The sequence below is a fragment of the Clarias gariepinus genome, chromosome 9, assembly GCF_024256425.1.
Source record: "Clarias gariepinus isolate MV-2021 ecotype Netherlands chromosome 9, CGAR_prim_01v2, whole genome shotgun sequence".
NCBI lineage: Eukaryota > Metazoa > Chordata > Actinopteri > Siluriformes > Clariidae > Clarias > Clarias gariepinus.
The window spans coordinates 11,878,612-11,899,937 of NC_071108.1; the positions used below are offsets into that span (position 1 = coordinate 11,878,612).

Below are 21,326 nucleotides of genomic sequence, written 5' to 3' on the forward strand. Positions count from 1 at the left end.
TCAGAACATTCAAAGGCTTTGCACAATGCCACAAAAGTGGTGGTAGGGCTTGAACCTGTGACCTTTCAATCACCAGTTTAACATCTTTACAACTAAGCTACCCCTGCCTGTGTATGCTGCAAGGCACACATAAAATGCACAAACCACATTTCTTTGTGCAACATATGAATTAAGAACTTGTTATGTAAATTATAGTTAATCGTTATCCAGAAAACTGTTTGGTGTACTTAATTAAAGATAAATAAATAAATAAATAAACCTAAAATTTAAGTTGAATGAATGTAATACACACAGAAAGATGGCAGTACAGTACAGTACATCACTTTTCTAGCAAAGACAGAGCATGTGACTCCTGTAAGCAAGCTGAAAATAAACACTTTTTTTGGCCTCGTTTCTTTATTATGTTCAATTATTAAAATATTAAGTGTGCTTGTATCATTCCATTTTTGTTCTTGGAAGAAAGAATTTACTTGACTGATATTATATAATCATACCATATTTAGGGCACTTGCTATGATAAAACAAATAACTCAATCAACATCTTTTAAAAATATATCATACAAGCTTGTGCCAACAACAAAGAATAAAATGTTCTCACTTAAAGCTCTGATGTGTGATTAAATCATTGCTACTTACTTGTGTTTATATAAGCACCCAGATGTGTTTACTTAAAACATCTCTGCTGACTTCATCTTCAAGGTTTTAACTTTTAACCTAAAATTCAAGTAGCTCTTCATCCATCCTGGCAGTAGACCTGCCACATGAGTATGATTGCTCCTTTCTGCCCAGGGGCAGCTTTCACACTTATGTACACTTATGTATTGCCACCTACTGTGAAAATAAATAAGTGTAATTTGTTTGAGTGACACCAATTAACCCAAAGAGAAGAAAAGAACAATGAAGTCACCCTTTACATTCTGCCTTACATTATTAATATTTCAGGAAAAAATGTAAAAAGCTACCTTCTTGCTTGCTTTCCTACTTTAGCAGCTATTGCTATGTAATTTAGAAGATGAGATTGGCATGTGCAGGCACCCGTAGACCCTTTAGTTGGGAAAAAAATTGTACATAAGAGATGTTTTAAGTAAACACATCTGGTAAATGTTTATATGAAAAGGCATCATCCCTAACTCACACTAAACCTTCCTTGGTCTTAGTGATAGCTCTGTTCTGTGTCTTATATTCAAGGATTCAAAGATGCTTTATTGTCATACCAGCACACTTCCATGTTCTGGTACGAAACTAGGACCCAGGTCCCGTTTAAGCCACAGAGATAGCATAGTAGTATAAATATTAGGGTGTATATATGTATATACTTAAATATAAATACGAGCAATCAGATATATTATGCAGGAATTTAGACATAAACTATACATAGTGTATTGCACATTTCCAGAGACTGTATTGCACACATTGTGTATTCGACTTATAGGGTTATATATGTATTGCACCATAGAGTTATATATTACACTAAAAATATAGAGATATGTTGTAATAAAATTCTATCCAAAGTTAGCAGTTTGTGATTGTGTTTGATTGTGTTTAATGGGAGAGGACCTACAAAGCACGGCTAGAGTTCAGCAGTCTAATTGCTTCAGGGTAAAAGCTGTTTTTGAGCCTGGTGGTCTTGCACTGAAGGCTCCTCAGTCTGAGGGAAGAGGTTGAAATAGAGCATGTAATCACTTGGATTTAAATGCTATTTATAATTGCCTACTTAGTAAGATTGGAAATCACCAGGGACACACACAATTAAATGTCTGCCTGAGCTAGCTTAAACTGAAGGTTTAAAAGGTTAAAAGCCAGTTGTTGACACTTAGGCTTTTACCCAGTACTTTCGATATGATGTTGAGTCTTATTTTCTCATGCAAAGTAACACCTCTTGTGCAAATATGCATACTGTGCATTTGCAAACTGAATGCACATTAAGCTTGACCAAGATCCTATCATCACTGAGCACAAACCAATACTACATTTTCTTAACTTTTTGACTCATGATTGCACATGCAGAAAGTGGCTGTAATTGCCACATTCTCTGATTTTATTATTTACTTCTTGCATATTACTGAATACAGTAATTTACATTTGACAGAAAAAAAGGCAATATATACTGTAGAATGGATCAAATTGTTGGCATTTTTTTCTCAACTGCCATGCGGAAGGCCTAGGCTCCCACTCCACCACCCTTAGATCATTTTCCACCTTTGCAGCACTTCTATCCTTCAGCCTTTTCACATATTATGATTTGGCAATTGTATTTATTACAGATTGGTATTAATCCTGTTATTTTGATAACAGTCCCAGTCTGAGCTAAAGTAAAGCAGGTCCATATGTACAGTAGCTCCATGGTGCTACCAACACTATGGTTTACAGTCTATAAGGTTTTCTTTGGTTGATAAGCTGACTGAATTTAAATTACTCTTTCAGTAAAGAGAGTAGAAGCTGCAAAACGCATGCTGATTTGTCATTATTTATTTTTAACTGGTATCTTGTGAATTTCTTAGGTAATTAATTTGGTGCCCACTGCAGCTATGCAGATATTATTTTTCTGTAAGTCACTCCTTCTGTCAACAAGCTTCTGTATTTCCTCGTTAAAAATGTTTTAGGTTGAGCTGTGAACCACAAATGCACTGCTGTATTCACTGCTTCTAATGAAATGATGCTTTGACACATTAAGACAAAGTTTTGGCAGAGCGTTGACAGTGCGAACAGAAGTGGGCAAACGTGCATTGTCATGCAAGATCACAACGCCCTTGGATAGCAGTCCTTTGCCTTCAATTCAAAGTTTAGGCTTCAGCTCTTCGGTAAGCATTTCACTGTGACGAGCCCTGTTGATTTTTGATCCTTTCTCCTAAAAATGTTCCAATACTGACCCTTGAGAATCCCAGAAAACTGCAAGCATCAATTTTTCCAGCTTATGGTTGACTTTTGAACTTTTTCTTGGTTAGCGATTGAGGTTGTTTCCATTCCTGTCTTTACTGTTTACTCTAGTGCTTGTAGGGATGAATCCATGTCTCGTCACCAGTAATGATTTTTTTTAAGAAACTTTTAGGTTTCTTAAAATATTGGTCCAAATTTTGTCTGCAGATATCCAAACGCTTTTGTTTACATTCTTCAATAAATACCATACTACAATTAGTTACAAATGAAATGATGTACTGTAACAATGTTCACACCTGCACAGCAGTGACTAGGGAGACAATAGTCTTGAACGGAAAATGATGATAAGACCATGCAGCCAACAGAAGTTTCAATATGACTGGATTGCGGATCATTTTTGACTCACCCATGTACAGTAATCTTAATCAGAATCACTACACTGCTTGGGCTATTGAATCACTACACTGCTTGGGCTATTCTGTTAATTTTTTGTTTGTTTGTTTATTTTTCTGTTAATAATTTGCCTATAGCTAAATAGTAAATACTGTTTGTATCATTAAATTTATGTTCAGGTCAAGAAATACTAAAATAATAATTTAATTATTTCATTAAGGCAACAACAACAAAAAATAAAATGTGTTCAATCAGAGCAATGTATTTTTAAGTTTCCTGTGTTTCCTTCCTGTAGCGTTTACATCATAGCTTTTTCCTCCTGCTTATTGTGAAGAACCAGAAGAGATCTCTCAGACATCCTCTGCAAACTCCTACACCATGCAGCTCAATTTAAAGACGTGTGACAACATTTTAAAAAAAGACTAATAATGTATAGTTATATGACACATTGTGCTGAGATTGGAAAGAAGGCTGAAACTAACACAAAAACAAGAACACAAAGCTTTCTCAGGACAGGATTTTTTAACAGTAAGTTAATTGCATTTCTTTATCCAGCTTGCTTGGGATCATCACTCTGTTATGTTCAATAGTTCAATTGTCTGCAATGTTTAATTTCTATTTCTATTTAACTAATATTGACTTTTCAAGAGTTAGTATTAGTGACATTTAAAATATAAAAATATGAACCATGAACTTTAAACCTGGTAGACATTTGTAACTATTAAACTAAGTTAGACCAAGTAGAGTGCATATAAAGCATTCATGAACTTAATATAGCAATGATTTGTACCTCTTTGTAAGTGTTTAACAATTCCACTGAGGAAACATTTAGTGTTTTTGTATTTGATTATAAGTTTTTTTGTTTTTTTTTTAGTTCTGATCTGTGTGACAATGAAAAGCAAGGCTGAAAGTGTATTTACTGGAACAGAAGGAGGCAGTGTGGATATCTCTTGTAAATACACTGATGGATATCAATATACACCCATGTACCTCTGCCGTGATCCATGCGCTTATTCTGATGTTTTAATTAAAACTGAGAAGGCTGATATTGTTACCTCTAAGGGAAGATATAGTGCACTAAACACCGTCTCTGCACGTAGCTTCTCTGTCACCATAAGACACCTCACATTAAAGGACTCTGGAGTTTATTACTGTGGATTGGAAACATGGGGACCTGACACTCTGACTAAAGTAAAGCTTCATGTCAGTAAAGGTATAGAAGATTTGTATAATTTAATCACTCTGAACATGTATTTCCTGTAGCAGTATTTGTTTCTGTCATTGCAACATGAATATTTCCAAACATTATCAAAATTATGTTGCAAGCAGCAAAAGAATACAGCAGTTGTACATAAACTAACACTGATTTATTATTTTGCATTAAGTTGCATTAAGTTAACTCAGAAACTACTGACATGATCTGAGCTGTACTGTTGTTTCATATGCTTATGTATAATGTTGCTTATTACCCATAACAGTTCCTACTGTGTCTACACATTCTCCAGTGTCCAGGCAGATTCAAAGTTCTGCTACTACAGAACTACCTCTTGCCACCACAGTGATAACAGCTACTGCAGGTATAGAACGTAAACACACATATAAAAATATATAACACACATATACACACACACCATTGTAACAGTTCATAAGTAGTTAGAAGGTAGATTGTAGCAGATTGTAGGTGGTTCCTGCCTTTTAATAATGAATCAAATAATCAGAAAACATGCTGAATTCTTTGTTAACAACGTGTTGACATGGACATTTTTATCACTACAGGAGCCCTCATAAAAAGTTCTCATACAGGGGGTAGAGTAAATCCTCTAAAAAGAAGAAAAAATGATCAGTGTGTTCGAGAGACTACAATGCTCTGGCGTGCACAAAAATTTTACCTTTTTCTTGCACATCATAAATGTTCTCATGTGCAATTAAAACTTTTTTTGTGTACTAGATAGTTTGTACTTTTTATTTTTACACTTCCAACCATGTCCAGTATACTACTAACAGAATGCTCTGCTGTCCCGTTGAGAGATTTTGGTAGTCAAATCATGACAGTTCAACATACCTTTTGCATGGTTCATAGCAGAGCCTTAAGTACATCTTATCATTTTGTAGTTAATACTTCATGCTTTAATGCCTAGGAACTAGGAACATAGGACACAGGAACATACAGTAGGAACGAGTCAATTGACCAAAAATTCAAAGAAATTCTGCAAAAACTTCTGGAATCTGGGGAAGGCCCTTAAGACTTTGTTAACCAATCACTTATCAGCATTAAGATATGTTAGCGAGATCAAAGATAGATTAAGCGCTTTATATGGATTTGATTTTTTTTATATATAAAAGGGGAAATGCCTAAATTTCTTGCAAAAAAACTTGTGTGATGTAGACTTTTTTCTTTCAGATAATTCCACATCATATGAACAAACATCATCCCAACCTCAAACTCAACATTATTTAAAGCCACATGGTAAATGTTCATTTTTATAGTTCTGTTCTGCAAAATTTAGAACTTTTAATTGCTTTCTTAGAGATCAAATAGATTCATAAATAAATGTATTATTCAAATCAAGCTGATGTTTTTATTTCACAGCTTATAGCCAAACATAATTACTATTTTATTAACTTTAATTATTTTGTTTAAATAGAACAGGTGCTTATTGTTTGTGGAGGGGTGCTAGGCCTAATGCTGTGCTGTATTCTTCCAGCTCTTGTGATTATTTACAGGAAAACATCCACAAATGTCACATGTAAGTTATAAGAGTATGTTTAGAAATATAAAGCAAATGTATCAAATAAAATACTTTACCTTCTTTAGTGCTGCCACATTGCCAGCATGAATTTCATTAAAATTTTCTTTGTTATTTAGGTTTAAAACCAATTGCTTCTGAAGTGTCACATTCACCCACTGATCAGGTATGCTAAACTGTGTTCTATAGCTGAAATATTATAAATATACAGTATATACTGTATTTTGAGCCAGTGGTGGCTCAATTGGTTAAGCCTCGGGTTACTGATCGAAAAGGCGGGCGCTCAAGCCCCAGCATTGTAAAATCACCAAACACAAAATCTGATATATATATACTGTATATATATACTGTATATACACACATACTGTACACATTCATGCTATATATATATACACTAATCAGCCATAGCATTAACACATCGATTATCAATTACAGTACATGTCAAGATAACTGGGAACAAGCTTATGTGCATTCAAGGCTCACCCATGCCTACCCCAAAATCCCCAGATTCCAACCCAATTGAGGCCATAGAACACCTATAAAATAGCTAATGGGTTGGGCAGTCCTTAACCCAATTGAAGAAAACAGCAAATGTCTAATACTTGTAATACGTTTACACCCTGTCTGTACTAAAACTAACTGAATGCCATTTCTTTTGAACTCTTTCTATCAAGGAGGACATTTGCCATGTGTATGATGAGATGTCAGCTGTGTATAGCTTAGCTGGTCCAGCTACAGAAGATGGTTCTTCAGGCACCTATTGCACCATTCAGCTTCCTGCTCCAGCAGATACATGTACTGATTACAATCCATATTCTCTTGTACTGTAGCTCCTCACTGAAACCAGTTACAGCACCTTATACATGTGAGACATACCAAAATATGTGACAATACCAAAAGGTAAAACGTTGTTGTGTTGTTGCAGCTCTCATGCGAACACGTGTACATAGTGATTAGGCAGAGTGAGAAAACACTTAACTAAGAAGCTGTATTCACTGACCGCCCACTAGTATGAATGTTTCCTATCTAAGTACATGTTCCATGAGCACACCTGCAGGAAGTGACTGAAGTGTGAGACGTTCCACAATAAAATGCTAAATTTAACATACTGTAGGTGGTATGTAGTTGTCTAACACATAAATTACTTCAAAAATCACAACAATCTAAATATATTTCTCGTTGTGTCTGATGTGGATTTAATACAAAGTAATAATAGTTTGCCCAGAGGTTGAGTATAATTGCCAAGATGTGAGCTGTTATTGTTGAGATGTTACCAAACCATACAGTAATATTTACCAAAATAGGTAAAAATGTCAACTATGAACATTAGACAACAGTGAATGTAATTCTTCTTTATTAATAATTGCTGAAAATATGTTTTTCAATGTTTTGTGCTATTTGTCCAAATTATGTCTTTAATGTTTCCAATAAATGTCTTAAATGGCAGATAAAAAAAAACCCTTTCTTTTTTGTTGTGTTTTTGTCATGTGCTTGCCATTGCAATATGGTATTAATTTATAACAGTAAGTCAAAAGGGGCACATATGACTCAAAGTCCTTGTTATTCTCCATGCATACAGCCACAACTTTACATCTTAAACAGTCATAAATTGAGAAATAATTCTATAAATTCTCATGAAACATAATGTGTATGTTCTCAATATGATGTTATTAATGGGTTTATTGTAATTTGTATTCCTTTAAACAAAATATCATTTTCTGCTAATATAATATCAACTTTGTAAAGTGTGGTGGGCAGTGGTTCTGGACTCAGTTTGAGTTGTGGGTTGTAGTGATTGACTTGCCAAGATGAATGTTGAGCACAGTGTTAAGAATTCTAAGCAAAACCCCAGTGAAGAAATTATTGCAGAGTATGATGATGATCATGGAGCTTTTGCTAGATGGTAGGCAGGTGAATAGTCCATTGGTGTGAGAGATCACCTGCATTGTTGGTGCGTTTTAATAATGTATTTTTTTTCTCATAATGTGAGACCATGTTGAGCCTTATCCATGTAAGCCAAGAAAAATAATTAAAAGCTGTTTGATTCATCAGTTTGATTCATTTTCATATAAATACTTTTAGCTGTCATTTTCCATGTACAGTAAAAGATTATTTTTAATAATGTTTGCTAAACGAAGTAAGAAATCTTTTTACTACCTATGTTGCATAAAACTATAATTTTAAGCATCTGTGTGAAACATGAAGACTAATATAAACTGGTTACAGAACAGAACACAGTCATATAGCACTCATTTATAATTAGTAGTAAACAGAAGAAGTAACCATCGTACATAAAATTACTGGTGAAAATATTTTTTATACTTTGTTTCTTAGTATGTTTCATGAATGTAATACTTAAATATCACAGAAAGATTGCAGTACATTTATTCTCCAGCAAAGATAGACCAGTTTGATTTTTCCCCTAACCATTATGTAATCTTTCACATGTCATAAAACCAAATACCAATTGTATCCATATTTTCAATTTTTTCAAAAACACAAATTACAAACTCATTCCATGTAATTACACTATTTCAAAGGCACTATATTGTTTGATGAATTAACTTATGAGCACATGAAGATATTAAACAAAATCAAACAACAAAAATAAAATTCGTCAAATTCTCTTCTTTCAGAGCTTTGATGTATCAACTATTTCCTGTTTACTTCCCTTAACAATGACATCTTTTTCCTGCTTATTGTGAAGAACCAACTGTGATCTCTTCAAACGTTTCTGCTGACTCCTACCTCATGAGGCTCACCTTAAAAACATAACACAAAATTCTGAAAAATAACAAATATCTATAGATATAGCAAATTGTGATTATTGTGAGTTTAGAAAGGAGGGTACTGTGCAAAAAAAAAACAATGCAAACTTTTCTGAGGACTCTCTTCGTTTCCCAAGGTAAATTAATTACATTTATTCATCCACTTGGTTTGGGAACCTTACTCTGTTTTTTGTCTGTTGAATGGATGTCACTTTTTATTACCATTTAACTAACATTATGTTTTCAATAATTGCTAATAATAAACCTTTAAACAGATATAAAAAAAACATTTAATTGTCATGTTGGGGGGGGGGGGGGGCGGTATGGATGTTAATGCCGTGGGCAGAAAGAGGGCAGGCATAGGCACAGAGGGGTGTTTTCAAACAACAAAAGTCTTTAATCACAAAACAAGTAACAAAGAAACATAACAAACACTTGTACTTTATCGGGCATGAGACCTCACCAAGGCACTAGTGGAAAACACAAATATAAGGTGAAACACAGGCTTACAGACAAACTTACAGGCTCTAATACCTGTTACCCAACATAGAAGCACTATGTTGAGACACAGGCTTAAGAACGAAACACAAAGCTAAACATGGAGCTGAAAACAGACACGACTAGGGCTAAAGACATGGCAATCAGCTACACATGCACTTAGCCACACAGCGGCTGGGCTAAGAGAACACACACAGCGGCTGGGCTAAGGGAACACACACAGCGGCTGGGCTAAGGGAACACACACAGAGGGTTAATGACATGCCTCGGTCCAGGTGTGCTCCCGCATCCCCTGACCGAGGTGCCTTCTGGGAAACTGGGTCTGCGAAACAAAAACTACCATTGACAAAACAGTGCCCTCTAGTGGCGATTCCTTACATTAATAATACAAAACTTTTGTAACTTTCAAATCTTTCAAATTTTAAATCTAGTTTTTTACACAGAGGAAAAGTAATGTCTATTGTAAAGCACAGGAACGTTTTGCCCATCTTTGTTGCTGTCATACTGAGCAAATTTTTACAATGTTTTTATGTGTTTTTTAGCTCTGACATGCGTGACAATGAAAAGCAAGGCTGAAAGTGTATTTACTGGAACAGAAGGGGGCAGTGTGAATATCTCTTGTAAATACACCGATGGATATCAATTTACACCCATGTACCTCTGCCGTGATCCATGCGCTTATTCTGATGTTTTAATTAAAACTGAGAAGGCTGATATTGTTACCTCTAAGGGAAGATACAGTGCACTAAACACCATCTCTGCACGTAGCTTCTCTGTCACCATAAGACACCTCACATTAAAGGACGCTGGAGTTTATCACTGTGGATTGGAAACATGGGGACCTGACACACTGACTAAAGTAAAGCTTAATATCAGTAAAGGTATAGAAGACTTTCATTTCCAACTTTTTAATACCGCAACTGTTTTATTGCCTTAACTTTACGAACTGTATGTAAATAAAAATGTATATTTCACATAACAATTTATAAATGTTGTGTGGATAAATGGAGATGTTTGGTTTGGTACATTGCCTATCATTTTAAATATTATAGACATAAATAGCCGAAAGCTGTTCATGTCAAGAAAATATAAATACTACCAAGGTCATTATTTATAGAAAAGATTATTGTGTGACATGCAAAAGGGGAATAAACAAAGTGATATACTGTATATGTGCAGTAAATGTCTAAAGTAACACTGATTTATTCTAATTGAGGCCTAAAGCCACCTCATGAGTGCATAACCTTGTCTGTTTCATATATGTTTATGATTTTTATTCTTACACACAACAGTTCCTACTGTGTCGACACCGGCTCCAGTGTCCAGGCAAATTCAACATTCTGATTTTACACAGCTACCCCATGCCACCACAGTGAGAACAGCTACTGCAGGTAAGGACCATAAACATATACTCATTAAGCTTCAGCTCCTTCCTGAGTCTCTATTGAGCAATAATTAGCATTCGAAACTTATATTAAATTAACATAAAAGACTGATCATTTTATACAGATTTTATTGTTGTACTAAACACTTTTTAAAAAGAAAAAATAGACATGAATTTCTTGTCAAACATGTAAAATTTATTTTTTTATTTTTTTTATTTATCAGAAACCTTTTTACGTCTTATAAACAAGCATATTCCACATTTCAAACTCAACATTCTTTGAACCCACAAGGTAAACAGTTGATTTTCATCATGTTCTTCAGTATTTAATATTCTATATTGCCTGTTTGCTGGGTTCATTACTAAATATAATTAAATAAATAATTCATTTTCACAGATTATAGTCATCTGAAATAACAGTTTACACTTCTTTTTTGTATCTTCTCTAACAGGACAGCTGCTTGTTGTTTGTGGGGGGCTGCTGGGTCTAGTACTGTACTGTGGTCCTGCAGCCCTTGTGTTTCTCTACAGAAGAGCTAACAGCCACAGGACATGTAAATGTGAAAAGCACTTCATAAAATACTTTTATTTTTATAATATTCTTAGCATCGATTTTTGTGTATGTTAATTTTTCTTGATCTAATTTAGCTTGCTATTTACTACCTGCTCCTGAAAAGCAAATGTCCCCTTTACCGTCTTATCAGGTACGATATACTGACTCCTGAACTAAAACCACTACTATAATAAGAGAACAAAAAATAGATCAGGCATAACTGCCGTTTCAAATGGATGCTTAATTTTTCGTGGAAATTTTTTTTGCTGCTTTTCACAAAGAAACATCAGGAATATGTTTTACAACCTAAATTCCAAATTGAAAAGTGGGGATGTTTTTTAAATTTGAATAAAATGAAGACTTTCAAATTACATGACCTAATATTTTTTTATTTACAATAGAACAAATAAAACATAACAAATGTTTAGAATTTTAAGCACAAAGGATATTGAGCTCATTTCATCAATTTTGATGCCTGCTACAGGGTTTAAAAAACTTTTTACAAACTCTTTCACAGATTGGAGAGCCTCTGCCCATCTTAACTTCTGAGATACTTTGCCTCTCTAAGACATCTTTTTTTGATAGCCAATCATGTTACAGACCAGATGCTAGATGTTCTACCAGCTGAATCTTTTCAAAACTTGCTTTTCAGCCCTTTGTTTTCCCCGTACCAGCTTATTTGTGACCTGTAGCAGGCATCAAATTTGAAATGTGCTCATTAAGTGAGTAAAAGGGTAAAATTTCTCTGTTTAAACATTTATGTTCCCTATGTTCTATTGTGAATAAAATATTTCCTCATGTGATTTGAAAGTCTTTTAGTTTTTAGTTTTAGTATTCAAATTTTAAAAATATCCTAACTTTTCCAGAATTCAGGTTATATTGCAGGGAAAAAAACAAGGCTGTCTATGGTTTCTAAATTTATTATGGTGCATAGGATGGCCTTGATTGGTGCGGGATTTCTCTGCCTGAAATTGTGTCCCAGTCTGGCCCTGCATTAAAGCAATCATTAAATATAAACAGTAGCCTTTACAGTTTGGTGGCATGTCTTATACATCACAGTGCATCTGAAAACTTACTGACTATCAACATATTGTAATATAATTATATATATTATATATTTTGCACATTTAAGGGTATTAGTGAGGTCAGGCAGTTAAAGTATGTTTTGTAAGAGGGTCTGGTGTGCAGTTGGCATTCCGGTTCATCCCAAAGGTGTTTAATGAGGTTGAGGTCAGGGTTTTATGCACGCCACTTAAGTTCTTTTACTCTAATCTTCTGCAAACAATTTGTTTATGAACCTTAACTTGTGCCCATGGAGCACACAGGTCTGGGGCTCCTAATTCCAATTCCATCTTTAGGGAAACAGTTAGTTGAAAAACCCATATATGGGTGCAAGGGTCAGGTGCCCGCATACTTTTGACTATACAGTGACTATACAATGCATTCTCTCACTGTGCCTATGTTTGAAACACATTCCAGTATGTGTGTGCAAGGCTGTTTTTCTGCCTCATCAGTGTGGGCTCAAGATCCACAGGGGTATTTTATATGTAATGGGTTAAACTGTGCAAATGAAAAACCCTAGGACCTTTCCTGAGTGCACATTTATGTAGCATGTATTTATTTTGTACAAGCATTGAAAAAGTGATGCTAGCACAAATGCCTCTCACAGTATTCTTATACAGTACATGCATGTCTGTACTGCAAATAACTACCTGTCATTTTTACTTTCACACTCATTCTGTCAAGGAGGACATCTGCCATGTGTATTATGAGATGTTGGCTGAGGACAGTTTACGTGTTCCAGTTATAGGAAATGATTCTTCATTCATCTACTGCACCATTCAGCTCTCTGACAACAATTACACCCCCTAAATATTATACTTATGAATAATACACAAAATACAATGTGCTGTTTAATAGTGGCGGTAGCTGCGGGCCATTAGAAAAATGCTTATTAGAAAAAAAAATTCTTCAGTTTGGAGCATAAAAATTGGACTTTAAAGCAATGGAAAAAGGTAATATGGTCTGATGAGTCCAGATTGAACCTACTTTAGAGCAATAGGCACAACAGAGTAAGAAGGGAAGTTCATGAACTGATGCACTTATACATGCATAAATGTATAAGTACATTCATTTAAAATCGCATTTTTCACAAAATTGCAAAATCAAAAAGGATTTTTTTTAAGAAATACAAAAAAATAATTATTATAAATAACTGATATTTGTATTCATTTGATTCTTTTCTTGTATTCATGAAGTTTTTATACAAAAGAGTTATGACCTATAAATATCTTCTTATGTGACTTATAACTATAAATTGTTATCTATTTATGTTATATACCTGTGTCTTCATTAAAATAAAGGTTCACAATGGAATACTGTAGGTGATGTACTGTATTTCTAATGTGTGTAATTCATGTGTTCTTCTAGAACAGTTCATTATATGTATAAATCGCATGCTAGAAGCAAGATTTTAGATCACACTGTAACTATAGATGGCCTTTCTGTTCTATCTAGTGCAACAGTAAGAGATCTCAGTGTGATTATATTCTAGTCTTTTATTTGAAGCTCATGTAGAAAATATCACCAGTATAGCATTCTTTCACCTCAGAAATATTGCCAAGTTAAGGAATATATTGTCACTAAACGATGCAGAAAAAATAGTTCATGCTTTTATCACCTCTAGGTTGGACTATTGTAACGCCCTACTGTCTGGTTGTTCAACTAGAATGAATAATACTTTTGATATATAAAGCATTAAATGGTCTCGCGCCGCAGTATCTAAGTGAACTGCTAGTGTCTTATGATCCGCCACGCCTACTTTGTTCAAAGAATGCAGGCTGCTTCTCAGTACTGCATATTATAAAAAATTACAGTTGGGGGCAGAGCTTTTTCTAACAAACCCCCAAAGCTATGGAATAGTCTTCCAAATAGTGTTTGGGACTCAGACACATTCCCAGTGTTTAAGTCCAGGCTAAAAACCTATTTATTTAATCAAGCATTTTTGTAAATAGATTTGCATTAGGTAAAGGAGCAGCTCTGGGGGACTTATAGACATAGAGTATTATGGTGAACTGGTATGTTTAAATGCTGTCTTTCCCACTCTGATTGATCACTCAGGTTTGTTGACAGTGAGGTGATTGTTTGCCTGGGTACGGTTTCACACTTCCATGAAGACGGTTCTGGCCTCGACTGATTTTGACAGCTGTTTCTCTGAGGACTTGGCTGCAGTCGCTCAGTTCAGGACTGGAATTTTCTATGAGTCAACCTGAGCCTCCATATTAACATTAATTAACATCAACTGTTATAGCTGAACTGCTGTCACCTAACACACAGTATGGATGCAGGTCAATTCCTGCTCTGTTTCATCCAAATGAGGATGGGTTCCCTGTTGAGTCTGGTTCCTCTCAAGGTTTCTTCTTATTGCCATCTCAGGGAATTTTTCCTTGCCACTGTAACATCGGTACCACCTCAGTTCATGGGAAAGAGATCTGGGTCTCCGGATTACTAGCCGTAGCTTTGTCACCCCCTAGTGTGTCTACGTGTGTACTTGTTCCCCTGTATCTGTATTAGCACAAGACCAAGTTCACCTGTGTCTACCCCTGTGTGTCTCTATATATACCAGCTGAGCCCGTAGCCCTTTGTCTGTTCACCGTTGTGCACCTGTGTTTTTTGTGTTGTAGAGTGCATATGCTTATGACCCTGTCCCCTTCCCCCAGGAGTAAAGGTGCCTGCAGGACGGGGTCCGGAGCAGCCGGAATAGATAAAGACTGTTGAGAGTCACGGCCCGCCTGCAGACCCAGCGTGGGAAGCTGCTACAGATCGGGCTGTACCTTTAATTTGTTTCTTGTTTTTGTTTGTTTATAAAAGAAATACTAATAAATATATTTCAGTTCTGACCCTGCATCTGCGTCTGTCCTATCTTCGACATGACAGAGTCATAAGCATATGCACTCTACAACACAAAAGACACAGGTGCACAACGGTGAACAGACAAAGGGCTACGGGCTCAGCTGGTATATATAGAGACACACAGGGGTAGACACAGGTGAACTTGGTCTTGTGCTAATACAGTTACAGGGGAACAAGTACACACGTAGACACACTAGGGGGTGACAAAGCTACGGCTAGTAATCCGGAGACCCAGATCTCTTTCCCATAAACTGAGGTGGTACCGATGTTACAGCCACTTTCACCCTTAGCTTGCTCATCAGAGACTATCTGACCATTTTTATTCATACACATTCACATTCCATCCAAACTTAAAGAATTATTTTGATTTGAATTGAATTGAATAAACAAAATCATATAATCATATAAATAGCTGACTCCAGGTCAGTCAACCTACTCTTAAACTTTCTTGCCATTTGATAAACAATTTCATTACAACTTCACAATTTTCAGGATGTTTAAATGTTTAGGCTCAAATGCAGTGGCGGCCGGTCAATAAGGGGCGCTGGGCCGCCGTCCCCTAAAGTTAAGCAGAGAAGAATGCTATTTTAACATGTAATTATTTAACATAACAATTATTTATTTTAATAATGAAATAACGTCATTTAGTCACAATATTCTGCTGTATTTCTTAATATAATTTATTTACAATTTTGGAAAAATGAAAAAAAGTATATTACGTCCATTTGTGTTCGTGTACGCAGGGCGCCGGACAAACAAGTGTCTATGTAGCCATGTAAATTTTTGAAAAGCATGTGATTTGAGGCTGAGCTCTAATTGGATTTTATCAAATCATCCTTGGGGTGTGGCACTGTACGCCCTGAACCCTCCCACTTTTGATCTTAGCGAATCAATATAGTTTTTAAATATTTGGGCTCATGTGATTGGACCATTCTCAACAAGTCTTATTAACGGTCAGCAGATTGTTAGTTAATGTACTGATAAGTGATTGACGTGGAAGCCATTTAAATATAAGAGAAAATTCGATCGGACAAAGAAAGACAAAAAGTTAAAGAGCTTGGACCTGATCGACCTGGTCTTCTTGTAAGGGCCATATTTCATTCTTGTAAATTGTTGCTGTGTTTATTTCATTTTAGTTTATTAGTTAAGCATTAAGCATTAAGTATCAAAGTCATAATTTGTATTGTGACATCATCTCACAGTTATGTAGCTGCATGTCTATCACGCACGTTAGTTGTTCAGTTGTTGTTAAGACACGGAAGGATACAGAAAGGTGTGAAGAACACAAGCTTTTGACCGTGAGACAGTGAGCTAAAAAGAATACAGTAAAATGAGTTGTTGTAACTGTAATCTATCGAAGCTACAGAACACAGCAAGCGACTTGTCGTGACTTTAGTGAATTTATGCAAGAAACTGTAACAACCATTGTACTTTGAGTTGAAAATAAACAAGAGACAAAGAAATCAACGAAACGTCTGGAGTCATGAGTGACACTGTGTAACAAAAGGGACACGCGTCAGAACTTGTGAATAACATGCACGTACACTTCTAATAAATTAAATTAGAAGATTATTAAAAGTTTTATTTTAATTTTGTTTGTGCCCCCTCCCAAATTTTTTGCACCAGTTGCCACTGCTCAAACGTTTCCCAATTCTTCACTATACCTGTTTTGAACAAAGTGTAGTCAGGAACTGTTTCTGGGAAATCCTTGATCAAACCCTAGCACTATCTTCTTTAAAAGAACGTAAATTTGCAATACCCAGTTTATGACAATGTGTACTTACCCCTCATAACACCAAACAGTGGACCAGAGATTAATGGCTTCAATAAGAGGCCTGTTAAATTAGGTTTGCATTGTTAGAGATGGCAAGAGGGCGTGCAGAATCAGAATTTGCACCATGCATAAGCCTATGTACTACAGGTGTAAAAATTATTTTTATTTTTTCATTTTGATTTCTACACATTTTGCAGATTTAATACAAATTTCCAAATTTTTCTTCTGCTTGTGTAAAGCTGCTTTGTGACAATGACAATACTTAAAAAATAAAACTTTATTTAAATGAAAACATATTTCTCTATATTTCTAAAATATTGCCGCCATTTAGTTCTACCTACACAACATTTAAATGCATCAATTCTTAAACTCTTAACATACTCTGAAAATACATTAACTAGATAAAGAATAACACTTCAGACAGTAAGCAAGCAACGAAAAACTACTGACCAGTCATTTCAGACAGCAAATTAATCCCATCAAAATGTTTTATTTTAAGCATTATTTACTTTATTACTACATACCATGAGAGAACAGAGACAAAACATAGATCTTATTTTGAAACCATTTATTTGATAAGATGGATTTGTGCTTTACATTACTTTTTTCCTAACTGATAAATAGCCTACTGTGGATTCTTCAAATATAGTCTTTTCACCTTTGTCTTTTAAATTTCCTGACTTTAAGGTTAAATAAACAATTGTGTCAGTTTATTGAATTGTTTGTTTTAATCCATAAATATTCTTAAAATATTTTAAATATGCATCTTCTGATTTTCATTTATGTATGATTCTATGCTCATGGTGTTGAAATAATGCAATTGTAAAACCATATTAGCAGGAACATTGTTTAAAGGTCCTACACATTATATTTTTCATTAAATTTTAATATGATCTTTAGGGACCTAATGAAAAGTTTGTATTATACGTTAATTAAAAATTCGAAAGGATTGTGTAAAAAAAAACACTACTTTTACCTGGTAAAAACTAGCTCTGTTCTCAGCAACCTGTTTCAGTACATGCTAATTTAAATGCTCATGACTTCTGCTGAGCCCGCCCCCCCCAGTTCTGTGGGGCGTGTCTTCACAACACACGTGGGGTATAGCCACGGAAGTGTAGTCCAGTGCGGGCAATGCTTTGGACTGCATTACCCACAAAGCATTGCCACAACACAGTGCTTGATGGGTAATGCAGTCCAAACTGGAAAACGCTGTAATATAGAGCCTGAGCCTGTTTTCTTCAGTCGTTTTGGGTTTGATTTAAGTACGGAACCTACGCGGAAGTTTGTAATATCGCCTGACAACGCAGAAATTAAAAGAATGGACATGCATCGACCCGTTTGTCTTTCTCATCACTGCATGGGCATGAATTAACGGGCTGTTGCGCTGCCGCGAGCAACAACAACAAAAACCGGAGAAGCTTACCGAGAGAGATACGGACGCGATGTGTTTACTGATGTGTTTACATGACTTCTTAATCTTCGACAGACATCGTTATAAACCATCTAACGTAACAAAGGTAAGCATAATATAGTTTTCCGACTACGTACACAGTTTGCAACTAGACAATCACCTTAATGCATTGTTTATTATAAACGGGCGATTAGGGATTATATAGAGACGGATGTACACAGAGAAGAAGCCATAACCATGTTCTATGAGAGTATAAGTTAACTTACACTCCGCATTTATCGTGATTATTAGAAAAGGCGATCTGCAAAGACTCATAGTAAAATAAATTACACTCACCGAGCCTGGTGAAGATGAAGCAGGAACACGAAGCGTTAGTACAGATCCATTTTTAGGAGCAGCTTCCTAGTAAAACCTGCTTTATATTGACCCGCGTTTATAAAGCAGTCTGGTGAAAAATGATTATCGCAAACATGAACGCATTTAGGTAAATCGGTGGGGACGTTAGCTTTAAAAACTAAATTCAGCCACTGCGTCCTCAGTGGCTCAGATACCTAACCCTAGGTAGGTACCCTAGGTCACTAACCCTAGGTAGTGAATGACGACTGCTGTGTTCGCTATTACACCCAACAACTGTACACAACACTCGCTTAGGCAACATTTTGCTCCAGCGGCGAAAAAACAATGGCCGACAGCGTCTTTTCACTCGGGGCGGGTCTTTGCTAAAACACCAGTGTCAATCAACTTGTGTAGGAACGCCCTCTTGTGGTGTGGCGTCACATCGACAGGCTTTTGCGATTGGCCTGATTTCAGAAGGGGAATGTTACTGTAATAAACGAAAAGAAAACCACTGGGCGGCTCTTTATCATCGTAGAGTGGTTGTGTACGCACTCTCCTAACACACAGTTTAGTTCAAACAGCTTAAAATAGTGCATGTAGTGCTGTATGACCCCTTTAAAGCAACACTGTTTGAAGACAATGAATAAATAATAAATAAATTTTAGCGATGGCAGTGCGACCATATCCTGCACTGCATGAAAAGAGCTGTATCCGGACAAATGTGATATGGGAAATCCCCGCTTAACTTTAAGTTTGCCAGATGTATGAGGCAGAGTGCTTGGAATGCATAGGAAATTTTGTGAAATGACCAGATATCTCATGTATGGGGATGTATACGGGAATCAGTGAAACTTTCTACGAATCCTCACAGCTAGCAGTGAGAGGTGATGGCTGTGAGGTGTAAAGGCCTTTTGTATGTTAATGACTAGCAGAAAGAGGTGCTGTCCTTCTTATCATAGCCGGGTGGGGGAATTGCCATGGTGTGCCTTTGTCTCTTCAGCCTGAGGGTTTGAAGGAGAATCAAGCTGCACACACTGCTCTTCTCAAAGAGGTTATCCAATTTCTTGATGCATTTAAGCGTAAGTTTGCTGAGAGAAGACCGCTGGAAGAGTCAAGCTATGTGCATAAAAGAGCTAAGAGGGCGCATAACGTGGGCATTGCGGTAAGTTGACTTTTATGTTACCTGACAATACAGTAGTAAATTATACCTTGCCAAGTTAGCCTGAGCATTTGGCTACACATCTACTTTTTGTTAATTGCATTGTTGTAGGTGTCCAGCATATTTAAAAGTTTGTCATGTCCGAATTAGACAATGTTGTTTAAAAATGTATGTATTAAAGCGGTTTTAATTCAATGTTACAGGAAGCTGTAAGTCAAATACAATTCACAAACTGGATAAGAATGTTGTTTCTTTACATGCTATGTATGGGGTTTTACATAATTATTTTAAATGTAATTAATGATACTACTCTCTTTCCACACAGAATAATGATCAGGCAGTGATGATCCGCTGGAGGAATTAAAGATGACTTTTGCAGATGCAGACCATGAGTGTATAAAGGGTAATCAGAAATTGTTATTGTAATTATTTTCATGTCCCTTTATTTTTGTCCCTCTAATAATTTAAATTTCTGTTACTTATCTGATTTTTTTTTACCAACAGGTTAAACATTGCAGAGAAAATACGTTTTGTCTCGGCCAGGAAAGTCTCAGCTAAGAGACTCCATTAAGACAGGGGCTAAAAACTGACAAAGATAAGTAAGTGTACATCTACAAATTCATTTATGTATTAAGTTCAGTACATCTCAGAGTGTTTTTAGGAGTTAAATGTATGGTGTGTTTTGCAGTTGCTGGAGTCCAGGTGTAGAGTCATTCAAACAGATGCAGTGAAAGAACTGTGGCAGACTGCAATACTGGAACTGATGTCCGATGAGGAGGATGCCATTGCGTGCCATGCCGTCAGCGTGTAATATCTAATGGGACCGAGCTAGAAGGACATTTATTTTGGACATCTAACAAGCACTGGTGTATGTTTGTTTTAGTACTGCTTTTAATTTAATTGCACCTTCATAATTGCACATTTGTAAATTTTTTCCATATTTTAAGGTTCTTTTGTTCCTTATTCTTACTTTGCTTTGTATATTTATTAATGTTTGGTTGGATTAAAAAAAAAAAAATTCTGAATCAATGCTATTGTAATTTTTTAAAGGATGTGGGGCATGTATAGTATTGTCGGGGCGGGGTGGCGATAGGGTCTATTTACATACCTGCCCAATAACCAATCAAGTCGCTATGTTATGAGGGCTTGGGTTGCCCCAAGTGATGCTCGCTGCAGAGCCAAATGGGAGGAGCTAGAGCTCCAGCTCCCCCTCGCTGGAGCTCTAGCCCCCCCTTGCTAGATCGAGTGGGCGGAGCTTGAGACATCATTGGGCCAGGTAGATCCAAGCACAGTTAGAATCCGTTCGAACTAGATGTACCTGTATCGCACGGTAAGAACACTGTACTTTAAAGATAAACTTTACATTGAAATGTATCTAAAATGTATATCTTATATTTATCGCTGTCTCGACATGACTATGGTTGCTATGTTTTCACACCCTTGAACAGAAACGTTAATCATTTTTTTTTCGCGTATCTAATGCTAGCATTCTCCCATCTCCCATGCTACATTTT

General features: G+C 36.0%; 1 protein-coding gene and 1 pseudogene across 1 annotated transcript; both read left to right on the forward strand.

Annotated features, from left to right (window-relative positions):
- Positions 1-3,565: 3,565 nt before the first annotated feature.
- LOC128529699 (CMRF35-like molecule 9) lies at positions 3,566-7,704 on the forward strand. The gene is made up of 7 exons (XM_053503173.1): positions 3,566-3,798; positions 4,145-4,483; positions 4,749-4,847; positions 5,672-5,737; positions 5,916-6,017; positions 6,137-6,183; positions 6,692-7,704. The coding sequence occupies exons 1-7, from the start codon at positions 3,699-3,701 to the stop codon at positions 6,845-6,847; spliced, it is 909 nt and encodes a 302-aa protein (XP_053359148.1). The 5' UTR covers positions 3,566-3,698; the 3' UTR covers positions 6,848-7,704.
- Positions 7,705-7,901: 197 nt separating this feature from the next.
- LOC128530082 (CMRF35-like molecule 8) lies at positions 7,902-14,945 on the forward strand (annotated as a pseudogene).
- The last annotated feature ends 6,381 nt before the right edge of the window (positions 14,946-21,326 follow it).

What these genes read in the sequence shown, in the direction of transcription:
- LOC128529699 (XM_053503173.1), top strand. Translation starts at nt 3,699, where the DNA reads ATGTATAGTTATATGACACATTGTGCTGAGATTGGAAAGAAGGCTGAA. An exon ending in AAAGCTTCATGTCAGTAAAG is followed by an intron (nt 4,484 to 4,748) that starts GTATAGAAGATT and finishes TACCCATAACAG; the next exon opens with TTCCTACTGTGTCTACACAT. An exon ending in CACATTCACCCACTGATCAG is followed by an intron (nt 6,184 to 6,691) that starts GTATGCTAAACT and finishes CTTTCTATCAAG; the next exon opens with GAGGACATTTGCCATGTGTA.